At 37.9% G+C, this 19,780-nt stretch overlaps 2 protein-coding genes across 4 annotated transcripts; one reads left to right on the top strand and one right to left on the bottom strand.

Moving 5' to 3' along the window:
* On the bottom strand, positions 1-10,892 carry LOC107739237 (ubiquinone biosynthesis monooxygenase COQ6, mitochondrial). 3 transcript variants are annotated; one of them, XM_016551270.1, is made up of 13 exons: positions 10,718-10,892; positions 10,013-10,224; positions 9,475-9,609; positions 7,951-8,009; positions 6,070-6,196; positions 4,647-4,777; positions 4,432-4,539; positions 4,218-4,280; positions 3,951-4,058; positions 2,351-2,553; positions 1,941-2,056; positions 900-1,066; positions 1-126 (listed from the first exon to the last, which is right to left on the bottom strand). In XM_016551270.1, the coding sequence occupies exons 1-13, from the start codon at positions 10,816-10,818 to the stop codon at positions 97-99; spliced, it is 1,560 nt and encodes a 519-aa protein (XP_016406756.1). In that variant the 5' UTR covers positions 10,819-10,892; the 3' UTR covers positions 1-96. The 3 variants fall into 3 exon arrangements, with proteins under 3 accessions (XP_016406756.1, XP_016406758.1, XP_016406757.1); XM_016551272.1 differs by lacking the exon at positions 10,718-10,892 and adding an exon at positions 10,542-10,698; XM_016551271.1 differs by lacking the exon at positions 10,718-10,892 and adding an exon at positions 10,530-10,567.
* Positions 10,856-18,240, top strand: LOC107739236 (protein FAM161B-like). Its single transcript, XM_016551269.1, has 9 exons — positions 10,856-10,934; positions 11,562-11,872; positions 11,952-12,394; positions 12,814-13,145; positions 13,235-13,356; positions 13,995-14,162; positions 14,240-14,339; positions 14,427-14,594; positions 15,552-18,240. The coding sequence occupies exons 1-9, from the start codon at positions 10,917-10,919 to the stop codon at positions 15,582-15,584; spliced, it is 1,695 nt and encodes a 564-aa protein (XP_016406755.1). The 5' UTR covers positions 10,856-10,916; the 3' UTR covers positions 15,585-18,240.
* Positions 18,241-19,780: the final 1,540 nt, after the last annotated feature.

Genomic DNA, 19,780 nt, shown 5'->3' on the forward strand with positions numbered 1-19,780 from the left:
GGAATAAAATATAATTTATTAATTTACACATACATTCCATGAACAAAATCTTCTAACATTAGAGATCCAGCAAACATCCAGTTTGCAGCTAGTGTTTTACTTGCTGGCGTAGGCCATGATCTGCTCCTGTGGGTACAAGAAAAAAATATATAACTTGAGGTAAGTGACTTACAGGTAAGCAATAGTCATAATTCACAATTGATATTTTATAGTTTTAATTTGAGAAATGCACATCTTCCCACTTTTAATCATGACGGGTGACACTAGTCCTTCTAACATTACATTTGAGGCACATAAACTGGCTGTAACATCTATAATAGAAACAGCAAATGTGGGAGATATCCCTCAAGGCTTAAGACAAGTTACTGGCCCTCTGGTTGGAACCTCTTAGTAAAGGAATGAAGCCATTTCATAAGAGTGGCCTGTAATAAAAGGAGTGTGAAAACACAAGCCAACACCACCATGCACAGCCCTGCAACTCCACCCACACACTTTCGGTAACAGTAAATTTTGGGCTAAACATAGCCATAGTAGTAGCTCCTGACCATGTAAATTACAGGCACGGATAAGAGTAGAAAGGCATGTAATCAGAGGACAAGATGGGGGGATGGGGTTAGAGAGGGGAAGAAGTCAGAGGAAGAGTGAAAGAGGGAGCAAAAGTTGGAGAGGTGAAAGAAGGCTGAAGCTGGAAGCAGAACAAAGCAGAGAAAGAGGCACAGATGACAGAAATGAACGAGAACACGAGTGGACTGCCACAGAGCTAAGGAAAAGAACAAGGTCCAAAATAATGGAATACGATGGAGGAAGGGAACAGATTGTCCAATACTTTCAGAGCAGGAAATAAAAATAAATCTGACATTTTGAAGGAATTGTGGGAAGAATAAGAGATGTGATCATACTTTAAGTGGAGGCAGTGTGTTGGTAGCCTGCAGGCCGAAGGTTCTCAATAGAACCATAGGGGCGGCATTAGTGGAGTACAGTCTCTTCATGAGGTCAACGGCTGCCATCATAGGAAGATTGTGTCGTTGACGTTCAGTCTCGAACTCCAACAAGTGCTGCATGGCTCCTAGAGTTCAAAGGTACAATGGTTAAACAGTAAAGCTTATGAAGTACTCTCTTTTTTCTTCAAAAGTTGTCCTTTCTGTTATCCATTTGGTACTTGCTGTCTGCACAGATTTTGCACCTGCAGAAATCTCTCCAGATTTACAACAATCATATGGCATCAACTTCTACACATCTTGTGCCTTGCATTTGAATTATTTAAAAAAAAAAAACCATTAATTAGCAATACGAAGGTAGTTCTTTCCACTTAATTTAGCACATTTGACCACATTTTCTAAAATTTCATACCATAAAATTCAGGTAATTTTCCTCCAAAATCAAATATCTGCAATATGAATGGATATGGAAAACATCAGTTACTGCTCTTAATTATACATATATGAATTTCTAAGAAACTGATGTCAACAGTTCCTCATAAGATTTCCATTTGTGGCTGCAAAGAAATTTATGAGCAGTTCTTGGCAGGAGTGACAAGTAAAAACACTGTATACCGCTCCAGGACAACCAGTTTTTTTTACTAAAGATCACCCTCAATATAAGGAAATGGAAAAGAGCTTATGAGAAACCACAGAGAGCTCCACTGGGCTCTTCTGAACCAAAAGTATGCTACTTCAGGTATGAAATACTCTAAGATCTCAATGTACATAAAGCCTTCAAGTCCTTTATGTTTCTTGTCACGTTTCTTCAATGCGAGGCAGTTCTTCACAATATAGCTTATATAATGTATGAGTTTCTTATTAGATACGCAAATTACAAGACTTCATCTAATGCTTATTAAATGAAAATCTTTGATCTACATCTCTGGAAACTGTCATACAAGTACAAATCCAGTGAACACATACATTCAGCTTGACTGCTGCTGATATTGGAACACTTACCAAGGTCTTTTCCATTAAATGCTGCTTGGCTAAGAACTTTTGTGAGATAGGCCACATCGCCAAAGCCTAGATTGGCACCTTGGCCTGCTAAAGGATGGACTCTGTGTGCAGCATCTCTGAAATTAGAAAGATCAGAAAATATAGTGAGGAAACCTTCAGTCAGGAGCCATATTTAATTTGACCGGCCAAACCTACCGAAATTTCCTCCTTGTGGATTCTATATTACCTTAGAAATACATCATCACATAGGTCTCAGACAACCACATAAACAGTACAGCTGCACTATAAACTTAACATATTGAGAGATTTCTCGTTTATATATACATATGGCTCTATACTTATGGAAAAAAAATTAAATTCCGAACAAATACTCAAACCAAAAATCGCTTCATTCAACTTTGCAAACATACCCAATGATGGCCACTCTGTGGCGGATGTATTCTGTGGCATGGCCCATGCCTAGCGGGAACATGACCCGGCTCTTTGGGCCAATACCTGCAACGCTAGGTGGAAGCTGACGTGCAGAGCCACTGTCAGGCATCAGGACAGAAAGGGCCGTCCGAAACAGAGAGCCGGCAGTCTCCACCAGCTCAGAATGGTTCTCATTACTCCACTGAAGAGAGTAAAACAGAGAAGTGAACAACAGTGGCAATGGCACCAGAAGAATGATGTGTGCAAGAACCTCTATTCATAATAGAGTTGTTAAGCTTAAATTGGATGTAAGATGAGTGGAGAGCTAGTTAAAAGACAATAATGACTACTGCTAATGTCATTCCAAAACCATATGACATTCTTTCTTTCATCTAAAATGTAAAAGGATGAATTGTGAAGCACTTTTTTTGAAAGTTGGAACATCTTTAAGAATGACTAAAAGAAAGCGCCATAAAAGTCCATACGACTCATGCGCTCTGATGCAAGCAAGTTTGAAAAATCATTCTGAATCCTACAGAGGAAAAAAAAACGGGAAACCAAATGATTCTCTTTTTTTTAATATTTATTATTTTCTATCCAGCTGAACTATCTCTCTCTCTATATATACATTTCTTTTTTTCTCCTGCAATAGCATAGTTTCTTGAAATTAATTCAGGAATCACAAATTAATTGTGGTTGATTCATATCAACAGTTTCTGTTAATAAAAAAATTGGAACACAAACAGGAAAACAAAAATACCACAGGTAATACCTTATATTGGGGGACCTTCAAGTCAAAAAGGCTGAGAACCACTGCTTTAGAGGACTTGGAAAAGAGCACAGCATGGACTTTTTCCAATGACAATTTTATAGTGCTTTTTTGGTCCTTTTTGGATCATGACAGTCCCTGGTCACTGCTGCTTTTTATTGTATGGGAAAGAGCTCCGTAAACATCCTTCAGTGGAACACCACAATTTTGAAGAAATAAAGTCATATGGGTTTAGAACGACATGAAGGCGAGTAAATAATGACATGATTTTTATTAATTGAATGCTATCTTTATCTTGAGATCTAGAGGTAAGCTATACCTTCTTCCTTTTGTGCACTAAAAGCACTAAAGTCTTAAAAGACAGGTAATTCAGCAGAGATGCAAAAAGCATGCCTAATTAAAGTAAAATGCTGAGCAGGCCACAAATTTGAGTTTGGTCTGTAGAAAAAACATTCCGTGGAGTAATGACCAACACTGGCAAACCTTGGGCTTAATTAGCAAACCAGTTTTGATGGCAAGCGTGACTCAGATGCAAAGGCCTGTGACCAGTAAGGCCAGTAAAAATAGCCAGCTTGGGAAAAGAGGAGTTTCTTTGACGGAAACACAAACAAGAAGAAAAAAAGGGTGCGAGGGTCAGTTTGAGGGCATTCAGCCGAAATGAAGAGAATGCAGAGCACAGATAGGACATTTCAATCAAAAATCACTTCTTTATTATGTTATTCTACAGACCAAAATGAACTATTGCAATATTGTAATAGCACAGCGCTCGTAAGGTGTTCAGATTAGGGAGGTGGACCATACGTGTGGCGACAGTGTCAGTGTTTACTCACAAATGCAGAGTTAATGGCATCCACAAAGCTCTCTTCATCCAGCTGTAGAAGTTCTTCAGCATGCTGATGACTGGTGGACCAGACCAGCGAGCTCTCCGTGTCTGACAACTGTACAGCAGACACATACACCACGTCTGGGCTTGAGTGCCATTACAAACACATGTATTTTCCATCTGACCACTAAGCGATATCACGACGAGCCAATGAAGCAAATCAAGTACAACTGACATCATTTACAAGTAAAATAAACTCTTATGGTCAGCTCACAGGAAGCATTGCAATGGGTCCGGTTGGTAGGAACCTCTGCCAGGCTACGTTATTTTCTGTGGGCTGAAAAACAATATTGCAAGGTTAATGCATTCAATGCAACCATATTTCTTCTGCAATGTGACATTTCTGAGCAAATTACAATATTCAAGAAGTTGTGAAAAACACATGAGAAGCAATATGATTTGAACTTGTAACTGGAGGCTCATCATACCTCAGACAAATGCAGAACAGCGACAACTGCTGATTGATCGTAATTCCATTTGACTGTTGGGATGCCAGCCTCTCTCCGCACCATTGAGTTCGGCCCATCAGCACCAATCTGAAAGAGCCAATCAAACCTACATTAAGAAGTTAAGCTTTTGCTTATGCAGTTATGCACTGTTCTGTTTGTAATACCAAATGACAAACTGGATAAATTCTACAAACCAACAGCTTGGTGTGGAGAGTCTTTCCATTAGCTAGAGTCACCTGAACCCAAGGGATGGACTCCGAGACATGGTAAGGATGGGGCCAGGTATACTTCACCACTTTTGTTCGGTACTGCACTTCAACATGGTCTGGTTTAGACATGAATGATAATCACACCAAAACATCATTACACATTAAAATAAAACAAAAGGAGCATTAGTCCAAATCTCGTTCGGTTCCACTTGAGAAATGCGAAAGAATCCAAACAAACAGGGTTTGGCTGTGACAAAGTCAAAAATTAAGGATCATCAAACCAGATCATAAAACACAAAGTTGTTTTCCTTTCTCTGGTTGAGGCCTGCTAGCATTGACAATTCTCTTAATGGCTTCGGCAAGTCACCCACGGCTGACTAATGGTGTTTATCTACAAGCAAACCATGCAATACTTAAGACCAGCTGCCAATATCCTGCACACAACAGAGAACGAAAGTAAAGGAAGCAGAAAATCCACTTTCCTTAGAATCACTGGCGGTCTAGCGCATGAAAAGATCCGGAATTACGCCTACGTTTCGGACTTTGAGACCATTCTGTCCACAAAATTGAACACTAGTTCTTGTGCACGGGTGATAAATATTGGCTTCTTGCTGATTTGAGAGCAGAGTAACGGAAAAAAACAGCTGGCTGATGCATGTATGCTTTGTCTAGTACTTCAGCAGAAATAGCAAGACTGTTAAAAAGCACCAACTTGACAGAAACACGTGAACATGCACGTGCTACCGCACATCTGTTAAACGCAAGATGCGTTTTAAAAAAGGCCTGTTTTTAAAAATATGCCGTTTTACAGAGCATGGCATGGAAAAGCCAAATGCAGAGCCTTGGAACGGTTTAGTTAATTACAACAACAAAATGTTACAGTAAAATACTGTCCATTCTCAGGCCCCCCGAGTGAGTGAGATGCTACGGCTGGAAAGGAATGTGGTTTTTTTAAATGGGTCAATAGACCACTGCACGTGTCCGAACAGGGAGGCAATTCTCATGGGGCTTTGACTCCCACCAAAAGTAATATGCTGGATGATCGAAATAGCAGGAAAAACACGGATGTGTCCAAAGAAGTGGAATCTTTAGGGAAAAAAAAAAAACAGAAGAAGAAAGATGTTCAAAAGGAGTACGAGTACAAATAAACATTTTGCCAAGACAGGAAGGAATGGCTTGTGGTGACATCATTTGCCAAGCCATCCCTAAAACTAATTAACAGGGAGACCACTCAGCGCTCGAGAGTGCTGGGGAAAACATTTAGCAACATGGAAAAAGCACAGCAAAAGCAACGATCAGGGACATTTCATCATGTAATGATCAAAGTTCAGTGTGCAAAGCAATGATTACAAAAACAAACACATAAATCGATCCATATATATCAAACATCAAAATGTGGATCCGTTACCAGAGAGAGTCTGCAGCTGTTTGGTGAGGGCGGCCACAATGACGTCGTTCTCAACGATGTACGCCATCTCGTCCTGCAGATTCTCCTTATCAAATGTAATCAGGGCATCTGAACAAGCATCCCAAACCTAAAGCAAAGAACCAAATTATTGCTGTGGTTTACAACTCTATCCTTATGTGACCGCTCGGGCGCTATTTATGGATTTCCAAAAGAGCACGTGCTTCATTGAACTTGAACACATCAAAGCCGTTTGACTGAGCGAAGAGTTTTGCCAGATACTCTAACCAAACATCAGCCACCAACAGCCTTTGAGGTTGCACGGCTGACTTTGTAAACATACTGGGGTGAGGCAGAAATGTAAAATGCCATTCTTCGTGGCGATTTATGCTTGTATATATAGTTAAGCCAATAATAAATAACAAATATGCGAACATTACTGTCGAGCTAAGTTTGTTTCATCCGAGTTGCCTTGCAACTTAGTTAATAAAACATGCAGATGGTTTTAAATGCAAAAGGTCTTGGTGATGGATGCAGCTATATTTTAAAAACTAAAATGACTTGTAACTAAGGTGACTGGCAAACAATTAAATCCATGAGTAACGTGGATTCAGAAAGACCGTTCTATCCTTCTTGTTATACAGCCATGCTAAAACCACTAATAGTAGTGGTTTTGCAATTTTTGATACATGGTTACGTGGAAGATTTAAAACGTGACCAACCCACAATTATAAGGATTTTACACATAGGAAAAACACAGCTGTTGATAAGTTTTGGAGTTGCTATGTACGTCCAGTCACTGCCAAATTAAAACGTCCCTTGCCAAAATGACCCTTTTAACGTGATCATTTCTGTAACAAAGATACCAGAAAAGATTCAGACCACGGTGGAGGAAAAAAAATCTAACTGATAACACTTTAGGGAACCTCCACACTTTTTTCTGGAGCATGGCACTTCCCAAGCCCGTTTTAGTCGCTTTCCTCCCACCGCTTGAATTTAATTGGAGGGCAAGAGGGAACCTAGCTCAGTTCCTTTGCAATTTCACCCTTGTTTGGACATAAATGCACTCACAAACAAACAAAAAATTCTTAAAGGATACAGGAAAGGTATAATGGGTGAGGTATATCACTATAAAGTGCACACTGATGACACCCCTTAGTTTGCCCAGAAACCACAGGATTTCATTCTGGCAGTGAAAAATCCACATCTTACAGGAGAAACCCCACCACAGCATAGTAAACGAAGGGGCCTTTTACTTGTGATCTCCACACTCTCCACAGCTTTTAACTCCTCTCCCTGCATCTCACATGAATCTTCGTAATTAGTAGACACGGTTAGATTTATGTCATCCCGCTAAATAAGACTCTAATATATAAACTGTGGCCGCAAGCAAAACCAAGCTTAACTGTCAGGTTGCGATGCGGAGTTTGAGGTTCTGCATCTCTAATGTATGTTTTGTATTCGGAGGCTGTGGTTCTGTAACATTAATTTATGGGTGGCTGCTTACAGTGTGATGAGGCAAACAACGACGAGCAAAACACGATACAGCTGTTTTAAATGGAGTGGCTTTCTGCTCTCAGGAAAATAAGCAGGTAAGGTCATAGTAAATAACTGTGTTGGTTACACATAATGGGTTTTGATTTAGTGGTTCGTTGCGTTTAAATGATGCGAGTTTCTTTTGGTGTGATATCTGATTACTCCATTTACATTTTTAATTGTAAAAAAGTACTATACTTAGTAGGGTGTTTTGATGGACATTCTATGAAGTGCCAGGTAACACTGTGGTGTGTGAATATGATTATCATTCAGTAGAATGTGATACTATCATTGCATAACGGCACCGCCCAAGTAATCATTGTATTACAACACACTGGTTTTACTGACCTGCATTTTATTATATGGCTTGCATCTCATATTTACAATATGGTCCCAAGCACCAAGACCTGTAACACATTAGGACACAATTAAAAAGTGTATCCTTTATCATATCCAACCAGTGCTACGGGAAAAAGTACACAGCGCAAGAGAGAAAGCTACCTACTGACCCACTTCCTGGTGAATCTTACATATACAAACATTATACTGTAAATAGTTTTAATGACAGGAGTGCAATTTCAGAGCTTTGAATGGAACAGATGTACTTATCCTCACCACAGACCTTGTGATTGGATTGTGCCTCCACATTACCCAAAGTACTGGTTCTAAATGATGCCCAACATTGCCCATAATGCAAACATGCATTCTGTGGACACAATTAAAATCATGTTTCGTTCAGCATAACACACTGTGTAGCCAGGCAACAGAGGGTGGCTCTTTGTCTGTGGCATTACATCTACTACTGTCCATCTAAAATCTATTGTTTTTTTGTGTTTGTTTGTTTTTTAGTTTTTTGGCCAAACCCTTTCTGTAGTTCTTCATTTTGGAATTTGTGACAATTAAAAGATACTGGTAAGAAATTTGATCTGCTATCAAAGGCTAAAGGGAACTGTCCTTTTAACCAATGTTTTATAGTGTATGAAAAAATTAAAGTCATTAAGGACAAAAGAGAACATTTTCAATAAAAACAATATATTCTGTCCCCCCAATGAATTATTATTACATACTATTATGTAGATATTATTATAGTAATGATTAATATTTTAATTGGATTATGTTTTTATATCTTCGGTTTTTAGTTTAAGAACTTTTGTGCTTTTGCCATTTTATTGATTTATTAATTTTAAATTTCTATTCAGCTTTAGTTATTTTAAAACTTTATCTCAAACATATTAATTTTAGTTCATTGCCAAGGCAACAATTCTAAAGTTCCATGAGTTATTTATATTTTATGGTAACACTTTACAAGAAGGTTCCATTTGTTAACATGAACAATGAAAAAGCATTTATTAATCTTAGTTAATGTTGAATCCAACATTTACTAATACATTATTAAAATGAAAAGTTGTATCTATTAATGTTAATGGGCCTGAGCTAACATGAACTAACAATGAACAGTTGTATTTTTATTAATGTTTACAAAGATGAATAAACACTGTAACAAATGCATTGCTTGTTGTAAGTTAATGTTAGGTAATGCATTAAATATAGTTAACAAATGGAACCTTATTGTAAAGTGTTACCTATTTTATTACCTATTTCAGTTTTATTTCAATTACATTTTTTTTTTTACAGTTTTGGTTATCAACTTCAACACCAACTTTATGGTTTTTTTAGAGACTATATTCTATTTTGTATTTAATGGTGCTCTGTCCATTTTTGGAAGACATGGATGAATACATTAAGAATGATTATTTTTTGGAACTACCCAAGGTAGATAAAAATGGCTTGTAGGGTATTCCTTTATAGAACCATAAGAGTGTCATATGAACCACACAGAAAGAAAATTTAAAAAGCTACACAAGTCCGTACCACTAAGAAGCATTGCTGAGCCTGGGCTGATGGAGCTGACCCTTGTACTGTAGGTCTCTGGAACCCTGTTCATCTCTTTTTTGTGACCAGCTTCCAGCAGAAGAATCTTTTTCCCTGCCAAATTTGGCTCTAGACCTGAAAGAAGCATAGATTAAATGCAGGACGACTTATTTTCTTTCCATTGTCCTTTTTAAATCACTGCAATGATGTATCTTCTGGCATTTTGCATATTTTACCAATGCATTTGAATGAGATCTTACTAAAGTCTGCATAAAATCTGTGCGTTGATTGCACGCTGCTTACTTAAGCACCATACGGGCATGAGAACATTACATTGTTGTACAATCGCAATTGCACGTTTCACCTCCAGCAGAAACACTTTCATCAAGCAAAATAATAACCTCTCTTTACGTGAAAAAACAAGGGTGAAGAAAAGTCAAGGGAAGGACTTTATTACTACTGGGAAGTGCAGCGTAGGAGAGTGGAGATGAGGGGCAAAAGCAGGCTGGGTCACTGCATGTCAGGGACACTCACTCACCCAAAGAACACGCCATAGCGGTGCCCACCATTCCCCCGCCGGATATTATAATATCAAAGAGCTCGTTTTCAGAAGTGCTGGGTTCCTCATCTCGTTCGGAGGACGCGAATCCTCTACGCACCGCTTGCGCTCCATTGAGTGCCCTCAGTGCAACACACTGCCGTCCTATCCCGAGCACTGCTGCTAGTTTAGCTTTCGCAAAAGTGAACATTCTAGCGAAAAAAAAAAAACAGACGTGATGCAACTTGTTACAACCAACAAGCCTAAAAGTATAATTCTAAACCTCTTCGTTATATTTGTCCTGTTATTGACAATAACGGTATTCTATCTATCATCCAGCCATGTTGTTGATAGAGAACACGTAAGAGTTCTTTTTGCTACACTCCTTCCGGATTTTAAAAGCCACTGAAATAATGAAAACGAATCATGGACATTCCCAAAACATTTCAATTGTCTTTACTTTACAAGTGAAATGTATGTCACACACAGCAGTATAAAATGACAGCGTAAAACTGGCCTTTTAAAATACTTTCACTTCTCAGCTCTTGTTCAGCGATGGTAGCACGATGGAAGCATGTTAATTTTAGCACCATCTGCTGTCGTGGAGGACAAAGTCAAGTGCCTTTAGTTTCTTTAAACATGAACATGTATCCGTGTTTTGTTGCTGCATACAGTGTTTGCTGAGAAACAGATGCTGTGTTGTACCTAGTATTCCTGGAAGACATAACGTTACTGTGATAAACGCAGGATTCAGTGTTCGTGCTCAGGCGCCGGTGGGTGGAGACTGTCACTGCTGCAGAGATCATGATATCTGCCGCTTCCAGGGAAATGGAGAGTGTCTTGCTCTTTCAGAGTTAATGGAAGAGTGTTTGAATGATGTCCTCATAGCGGGCCTGATCACACCATGGATCAGATGACAATGGTGAGAAAAAATCAATAATGGCGGAAGAGGGTATGGAGTACCAGAGTTTGAGTTCAAATGGAAACACATGTCTGATGTTGTTTTCCAGTGTATTTATCGATTGAACACTGATTCATCTGCTTTTGGTATTGTTTATACTGTTAATTTTGAATCGCTTTTGGCGAAGGCGAACAACGAAAACAGAGCTTAACTATGCGCGTTTGGGGTTGCCATAGTAACAACATTTACGCTGTTGACGTTCAACACAGCTCAGAAAAAGCAACAACAGACAACATCAATATTTTGATAGCAATGTTATTTTCTATCATATATATATATAATCGTTCTGATTATTATTTTATGCTAGTTCTTGCATTCATGGAAAACAGTGCTGCCTATGGGACGTTGTTCAGCCAGTCCAATAACAATATTTAATGCAGTACAAATATTTAATGTAACGTTAGACTCCCAAAATATTGTTTACAGTAGTTTCACTTACATAGCATGTCATAATAAATTATAAATAGTGTTTTTAATTACAACATTTTAATTTTAATTTGGTGGCTGTTCTTTCAGCTCCTTTCTTATTTCAAAAGTAAAACAATTCATTAATCCAACAAACAAACTAAAGACAGGTTTTCTGTGCAGATCTCTCCCACTTTTGATTTCTCTAGATCTGAAGAGGGAAACAATGTGCACGTTTCGGAAAGCCTGCTGGCCTGTAATGAGGATAGAGATAAGTCTGAACTATCTCTTGAGTTGCATTTGGAGGCTCTGAAGGCCAAACGCAAGCAGCAGCTGGAGAAATTAGAGCTCCGGCACCAGAATGGCCTGGAGAAGAGGGTCCTGCAGAACTCCCTGCTCACTTCCAGCACCGAATGGATACTTAAAGCCAAAATACCCCAGCAGAGCATCAGCGATCATGATAGGCGAAACTCTGAGAACCGCAAACACCACAGGTAATTCAAATCTTAAATTTGATAATGATGTTCTCATATATCTTGTACTGAAACATACGTCTTCCAATCTTGTCCTCAGTTCAAAGGTGATTCTGCAGAATTTGACCTCAAATGGAGTCGAGGCACCAAGAACTACTGGAACTAATTCTTTGGGAACAGTGACAGAGAGACAGAGGAAGCCTCTCCCTCAGGATTCACAGAAAGCCAAAGAGGAGGCAGACCTGGCTGAGTGTCAGAAACAGTTTTGTGTCGCTCCCGTCCCCGAGCATGTCTCAAAGCCTCTTTATGATGACCTCATCAATGAGCAAGAGCGCTTGAGGAAGGAAGGTCGTGAGCAGAGGAGAGATTTCCTCTTGACCATGCAGAAGCCCTTCAGGTTCCACAAGAGGGAGGAGAAGAAGCGAGAGAGGCTGAAGGAGGAGATGGCCTCTGCCAATAAAAGTGAAAAAAGAGAACCAGTTTGTGTGAGAAAACCTATATCGAAAGCGGTCTCAGAGCCCAGCTTCTCTGAACAACTGAAAGGTGCCATTTATTTGAATATTTATCAAAATCATATTATTATATACGCTCTTGTATGTACTAAACACAACATGAAGAGTTCAGATGCAAAAGCCTCTAAGTGCCATTTAAAATTTTCTTATAAAATTGACATTTTTATCAGGCACCTACTGTATGTGTAGGTTCAGTAATTTCACTTTAATGGCAATTATAGATTCTTTTCATTGCCATCAAAGTGAAATAACTGAACATAAGCATAGGAGTCTGAGAAAAAAAATGCTAATTTTAGAAGAACATTTCAAATGGCACTTTTGAAACTCTTCATATGTAACATATTTAAAGAAAAAGTTCACACAAAAATTAAAATGTAAGTTTCATTTGAATATTTAACACATCATCATTTACTCAGCTTCTAAACCTGTATTTATGTGACGCTGGTTCAGCGCAGGAGCAGCGAAGGAAGATTCACATTCATCTGCGAGCTCAGGAGACTCTGAAAGCCTCCTCAGCACCCATTCAAAGGCAGGAACCCAGTGCAGATAGACAGACCCGCAGTGCTCAGAAGAGCAAAAGCAAGATGCTGGGTTACTTGGACCAGCAGCTGTCCTTCAGACCTAAAACTAACGCTGCCATGCCTGACTTTGACAAGCTTTACCAGGCCTTTCATCAAAAGGCAATGGAGGCAGCAGAGAGGAGAGATGTCACTCACTGTAAACCTTTCCAGCTGCGCACATCCACGCTACAGCCGCGCCACAGGAGCCCAGAAAACCCACAGGTTGCTATCTTGATTATTTAGTTTAGATTCATTTAATGCAATTCCTATGAGGAATGTGTTTTGTTTAATATGCAATTATTCTTGACTAGAAATCTAGAGACAAGACGAATCTAAAGAGAAGCAGTTCATTTGGTGGCCTGACATCACTGTCTATGGACACTCTTCCAACTTACATAACAGATGCTGCCAGGAAAAGATCCATGGCTGTAAGGTGAGCCTGACGCTTCTTACATTTTTATAATTATAAAATTGTCAGTGACTAAAATCATTAAAACCAATAAAAGTAATCATATGTTCTTTTGGTAACACTTTATTAGGGACCAATTATTATTATTAACATATCGGCTGTTTAAAGCACATATTCTGCATGACCATATTCAACATCCCTAATCCTACTTTTTTTTTTTTTGCACAATTCTTGACTTCACTGTTATTTGTAATTTTTCATTAAATCCTGTTGGCTGCACAGGCTATTGGTTAATGCAAATAGCAAATTAAGCATTGTTTTAGGCTAGTATTGTTGGTTCCACAATTTTAAAATGCACTTTCAAACATCTTTTCAATACTTAAACACAAATTAAATTAAATAAAACTGTATTAGAGTTGTATGGTTATTTTAATAAAGCAATAAACAATTATAAAATACATAATTTAAAGCAATAGAAAATAATGTGAAATAGATTTGGGGAAAAAATTGTAATATATTCAGAAATATGTCATATTACAGAAATAAAATGCATTCACTTTAGTTATTTTCTTTTGTGTCTTTTGTATTTATCTATTATATCTATTTTGTACCATGCATGCAACATATTTGGGCTTGTTATATGACTGTTCTTTTGTGAACAGGAGATCTCTGGAGCTGAAGGACCTTAAGGAGCAGGAGAATGCAAAGTGGATGAAGCAGCACAGAATCAAGTCTCAAGCTATGAGCAGGGCAGTAGCAATGAGAGCCAAGGCAATGGACCCTCATAAAAGTCTTAAAGAGGTCTACCAGGAGAAACTTAAACAGAACCGGTGAGCACTTTGAAGAAAAAAATGTCTGCGGACAAGCCAGGAATGCAATAACTGATTATGAGTTGTTGTGAATGTAGGCAAGCTGATCTGGAGAGGATGAAAGATTATCAAAAAGAGCTGAAGGAAATCAAAACCAGAGTAACATCTCGCCCGTACCTGTTTGAGCAGGTGTCGCAGGTACACTACTTAATATTCAAAATCCATTCTTCTTCCAAATAATGTAACTTTCATATTTTACCATATGCATATACCTAATGCTTTCAGAAAAATGCCAAGAATAATGCTGAACGCAGATACAGGAATACTTTGGAACAAGCAGGTCTGGACGAACATTTTGTGAGATCAAAGGGAGAAACAAATAAGGCCATCCATGTGGACAATGAGTCTGCGGATGAGGATCATGACAGCACTGAAAGCAGAAACCCAGAAGAGGTATGGAGACGCATGAATGATGGGGTTTAAAATTAATGTGCACATTTTGTTTGCAGTGAATATGTGTTGATTATCACAGAGCGGAACAAATCTGTTCAATGCAAAGATTTAACAGTGTGTTAAAGGGTTAGTTCAGTCAAAAATGAAAATTAGGCTGCGTTTCACTCACCCCCGATGCATCCTAGGTGTATATGACTTTCTTCTTTCAGACGAATCCAGTCGGAGTTACAGTGGTGTGAAAAAGTTTTTGCCCCCTTCCTGTTTTTTTAATTGTTTGCATATTTGTCACACTTAAAAGATTCAGATCATCACACTAATTTTAATATTACACAAAGATAACCTGAGTAAAAACAAACTGCAGTTTTGAAATTATGATTTCATTTATTAAGGGAAAAAAGCTGTCCAAACCTGCCTGGCACTACGTGAAAAAGTAATTGCCCCCTAAATCTAATAACTGGTTGTGCCACCCTTTGCAGCAACAACTGCAATCAAGCGTTTGCTATCGCAAATGGCAATGAGTCTTTCACAGGAATTTTGGCCCACTCTTCTTTGCAGAATTGTTTTCATTCAGCCACATTGGAGGGTTTTTGAGCATGAATGGACTGTTTAAGGTCATGCCACAGCATCTCAATCGGATTTAAGTCTGGACTTTGACCGCTAATTTTCATTTTTGGGTGAACTAACCCTTTAACGTATTTAACCTAGTTTTAATGAAAGGTTTGACATTACTTTTGACATTACTCTCTTGTGACCCATACCCATCAAAATAAAATCATTTTACTCAATGCAAATACAGTAGATGCGGTTTTGACATGAAAATATCTATTTATTATAAATCTTTCTTTTTGAGTTTATGTCAGCTTTATTGTCATTGGCATAGCGAAAAAGTAACCATGCAAATATTATGATGTAGCAGTCATATGGATACATGCTGTTCTACTATCGTTTTATTTACAGTGCAGGAAGTGGGAAAGACAGTGTCACAAATGAGGAGGAAAAAGAAGGGAATGTGGAAACCAAAGAGGAAGAGTTGTGCTGACAGACGCGGTTGGTGGGCCAGTGTATTTCATCCATATTCCATATGTGCAAGGGAGACTGTGGTCAGACAACAAATTGCTGACAGATCATTTCAGTTTTAAAAAATTGTGTTGTGCATGATTTACTTAGATTTATATATTGTATTACTGTATATTGTGCCAGTGAATCAGTGTGGGTGTTTATACAAGTTTATACGTTTTTTACAATAGAGAAGGGATTATGAAGATTCAAGAAATTCCATATGGGTGTCATAACATTTTGAATGAAACAGAAAATCAAAAGCAAGTTTAATTTTATGATTCTAAGCATGTTATGGGGGCTACCGACCCAACAAAGGAAGAAATAACCAAAAAAACACTTGGCAACCAGAGGAGCTGCATATTAAAAGCAGTATATTTGCTTGAGTTCTACTTACTGCACATTAAATCATCTTGTAAACCACAGAAACAGCTCTTGGGTTTGGTGTTGGGCACCCTCAGGGTTTGCAAACAGTAAATTGGGGAAGCCTTGTCTTGGCACAAACACATCTTCCACCTGGAATGGAGTCTGTCAAATGTGGCTTTGAACGTCTGCTATAATTTTGAACTATAACAGTCACAGAGACTAGCTTTATTCATGAAACTCCATTTGAATAAGTACACAAATAACATTCCAAGACAACTCTTCTTTAGCACAAGGCCCATCTGAAATTCTCATTCCTGAAGTCAGGCTGTTTTGAGAGTCATAGCACTGGTTGAGTAAACAGCCCTGCACATTTATCCTCTATTGGAAAAAGAGCTTGTGCTAGTGCATTTGGGCACATCAAGAGCTTTTTACTCCAACTGGCTTCTTCAGTCCTGGTTGGATTTTCGGTGATTTTTTAAGGAATTAAAGGAATTTGTGTTTCTTTGTATAGAGATGGAAAGTTCTTAGTTATTTTAAAGATTTTAAGGCATAATTTCTGCTTTTGCTGTTACATGATGATCTCAAGATGGAACATAATTACTTTAAACGAGCCGTGTAGCATGCAGTGTATTTTAAAGGCTAAAATTGAACTTTTGGTGAAAATATGATAGCCAGTCTTGTCCATTTTGTTGTATAACTTGTATATTTAGTGGTTGAAGGAGTGATGACACTGAAAAAATTAAATGAGTCAACTGCACATTTGAAAATGACTGCCCAGTTTCACCTCACGATACCCATTCATTTTGTTTCGGAAATTCTTTTTTTGTTTTGGCTAAATGAGGTTTAAGTGGAAGTACAGTTGGGCTTTGTTCCAATTCTTATACTGGTATACACTAGAATGATGTCTTTTACTGGTAATGGGAGAGTCAGGGGTCAAGACTTGGTAGCATTTGGTGCATCATTTCGAAAGGAGTGTATTTACAGGTTGTGTGTATATGAACATCACCACAAAGTCTTACGAGTGGAAACTTTTAATTTTCTTTGAGCTCAATTTTCAGATTTGGGGTGTGTCAGTGGGAAAAAAACATGGAGGACGGGATGCTGCAGGGATGCTGTATTTTTTTATGCCAATCCGAAAGTTTGCATCACACTGGTTTCTTCGACACAAAAAGCCAATAGATTTTTTTCTACTGCCTTTTGGATTATCGCAGAAATGTAGCCCTGTGAACAACAAAAGTTTATAATTCTGACATGTTTTGTTTGTCATGATAATCTTCACAAATGAACACAACTTTATGTCGGCACCGATAGTCTCGTGGGCAGCGTGCTGACATATTGCGCTAAGAGCGTCCCAAGTTCGAATCCAGGCCAGCCTCGAGGACCTTTCCCGATCCCACCCCCCTCTTTCTCTCCAACTTCACTTCCTATCAATTCTACACTGTCCTATACTAATAAAGTGAAAAAAATCCCCAAAAAATAAATCAAATAAACGCAACTTTAATGAATTTTAGGCCTAAATACTATTGCTAAGTAAAAAGTGCATGACTTCAACATCATTACTAATAAGCTTCCAACAAATATTTATTTGCAGGAATACAATAAACACCACAATTTTATAAAAGCGGACTAGTGAGTAGATGAGTTTACACATTCAGCGTGACGTTTAATATCCCAGACAACCTCTGTAGTCCCATTTAGCCACTTGTTAAGCCTATTTCAAGACATGTAAATGCTTTAAAAAATTACGAGTATGGTATAACTGATGTATTTTAAGCCCTAAAATAAAACATGAAAAATATATTGAGCTTGTGTTAACCAAAAAAAAAAACCATTGATTTCAGAACAATGGAATCGGAAGTGCAAAAAAGTTGTAAAACTTCTCCTGCTGCACTCTATGGATGCATTGTTTGTAGTTTACAGTAAAATGCATGAAATTATTATTCTTTTTTAATTTACAGTAAGCCTGGCTATGTTGCATGTACAAAATTGGCTATTGGACATTTACAATAGAGCATGTAACGATTCAGAACATAAAACGATTAAAAACATAAAAGCAAAGTCGGTGCAGATAGCCTTGTGGGCATCATGGCGACATATAATGCCGTTGCGCTATGGGTGTCCCGAGTTCGAATCTCGGTTCAAAGACCTTTCCCAATCCCGCTCCCCTCTCTCTCTCCCACTTTGCTTACTGTCAGCCCTACACTGTCCTATCACAATAAAATGCCAAAAAAACCCAAAAAAAAACACACTGATATGCATTTTTTCAAACTTGCTGCATTTTGTTGTAATTAATTAAACTAATTAATTTAATTTTTTTGTAATTTGCTTGGCCAGTGATTTGAATGACTTGATGTCATAATTACGACTTCCAAAATTGTAAATACGAACTTGAAAGATTAGCACCATTATTCTTACAAGAAGTATCCTTCTCCAGTGATGACTATTCAAAAGTAGCTATGTATTCTGATGATTTTTTTTTTTTGCAGAAATGTTTTCCCGTCATAAAGTAGTGGCTTGATACAAAAGCCATCCTGCTACATATTGTTTTAATTTGGGTTTAGGCATTAGCATCTTGCTAAAATCAGTACCACTTAACTTTTGGGTTTATAATTTTGACAAAAAACCTGCTGTGGCAACTTTAGCTTCACATTCTGAAAATGTTGATGCTATCATTCTAAGAAATTCCTTTTATTTTGTATCTGTTAAATATGTAGATTCAATAAAGTTGACTGACAAAACTCAGTGTCCATCTTGTCTGTTTCATGCACACACATCACTCAAGTCGTTTAGGGAGGACAGAACGCTGCGTTTGAGTGACAGCTTCTATCTTGAGCTTTAAGTGTCAGATAACTGAAAGTTCAAGTGCTCCTGCGAGGTCGCCATGGCAACTGTGCTCTCTACTGTCACACTATCTACAAGTGCTTTGGGTCATGCTGTCACAACCAAATGTCCCTTACATTGATAACATGCTAGATATAGCTCTGAATCAGGTTGGACATAAGGTGCGAATTATTCAGGGAATCCCTGCAAATACATTTGTTCATCTACATGTAATCATGAAGAAAATATAATAAAATAAACAGAGGGATTGACTAAGATTTCTTAATTTAAAAAATTCAAGAACTGAGCCTGTTAATCTGGACAAAAGTGAATGAGCTTAATTAAACTTAAATGCACATGTTACAATATTATGATTTCAAAATTTCCATTCTTTCCATTCATAACATTTTCAAGTGCAAGGCATGTCAAATTGTCGACTACAAATTTTAAAATAAAGTTTATTTAATAGTTATTTGACATTATACTGTAACTTTACACAACCATTTGAAAGTTTTATAAGATTCTTTCAATTCAATTTCAATTCAATTCAAGTTTATTTGTATAGCGCTTTTCACGATACAAATCGTTGCAAAGCAGCTTTACAGAAAAATACGTTTCTACAATATATTTCAGTAGTAGCTTATCAGTGGTGACTATGTTGATGTACATATGGCAGAAATGTACGGTAAAATTCAGTTAATGACGTAATCAAACGATGAACACTATTAACAGCAATGATTATATGTTGCAATCAAACTTGTTAGTTGATTGATAGTTTATGTTGTTTCAGGGTTGGCATCATCTGAGGTCCTCTGAGGGGTTGGCTCTTCTCAGGTGTTCGGTCATCTCAGGTCTTTGTAAGGGCTGGATCCAGACTGAATCTTGTGTAATTTCTAGTTACTCGCAGAAACAGAGAAACAAATAGAGACATAATTAGCGTAGCT

The sequence above is a fragment of the Sinocyclocheilus rhinocerous genome, unplaced genomic scaffold (genome assembly GCF_001515625.1).
Source record: "Sinocyclocheilus rhinocerous isolate Xijiao unplaced genomic scaffold, SAMN03320098_v1.1 scaffold495, whole genome shotgun sequence".
Lineage (NCBI taxonomy): Eukaryota > Metazoa > Chordata > Actinopteri > Cypriniformes > Cyprinidae > Sinocyclocheilus > Sinocyclocheilus rhinocerous.

Bases quoted from the DNA above. Each gene is read 5' to 3' on its own strand.
- LOC107739237 (XM_016551270.1), bottom strand. From the start codon at position 10,818: ATGATCTCTGCAGCAGTGACAGTCTCCACCCACCGGCGCCTGAGCACG. The intron at 10,225-10,717 runs GTACAACACAGC...TTTTTTCGCTAG, and splicing joins ATGTCTTCCAGGAATACTAG to AATGTTCACTTTTGCGAAAG. The intron at 4,778-6,069 runs GTAACGGATCCA...TGTCTAAACCAG, and splicing joins ACAGCTGCAGACTCTCTCTG to ACCATGTTGAAGTGCAGTAC.
- LOC107739236 (XM_016551269.1), top strand. The intron at 13,357-13,994 runs GTGAGCCTGACG...TTTTGTGAACAG, and splicing joins AAAAGATCCATGGCTGTAAG to GAGATCTCTGGAGCTGAAGG. The intron at 14,340-14,426 runs GTACACTACTTA...TAATGCTTTCAG, and splicing joins TGTTTGAGCAGGTGTCGCAG to AAAAATGCCAAGAATAATGC.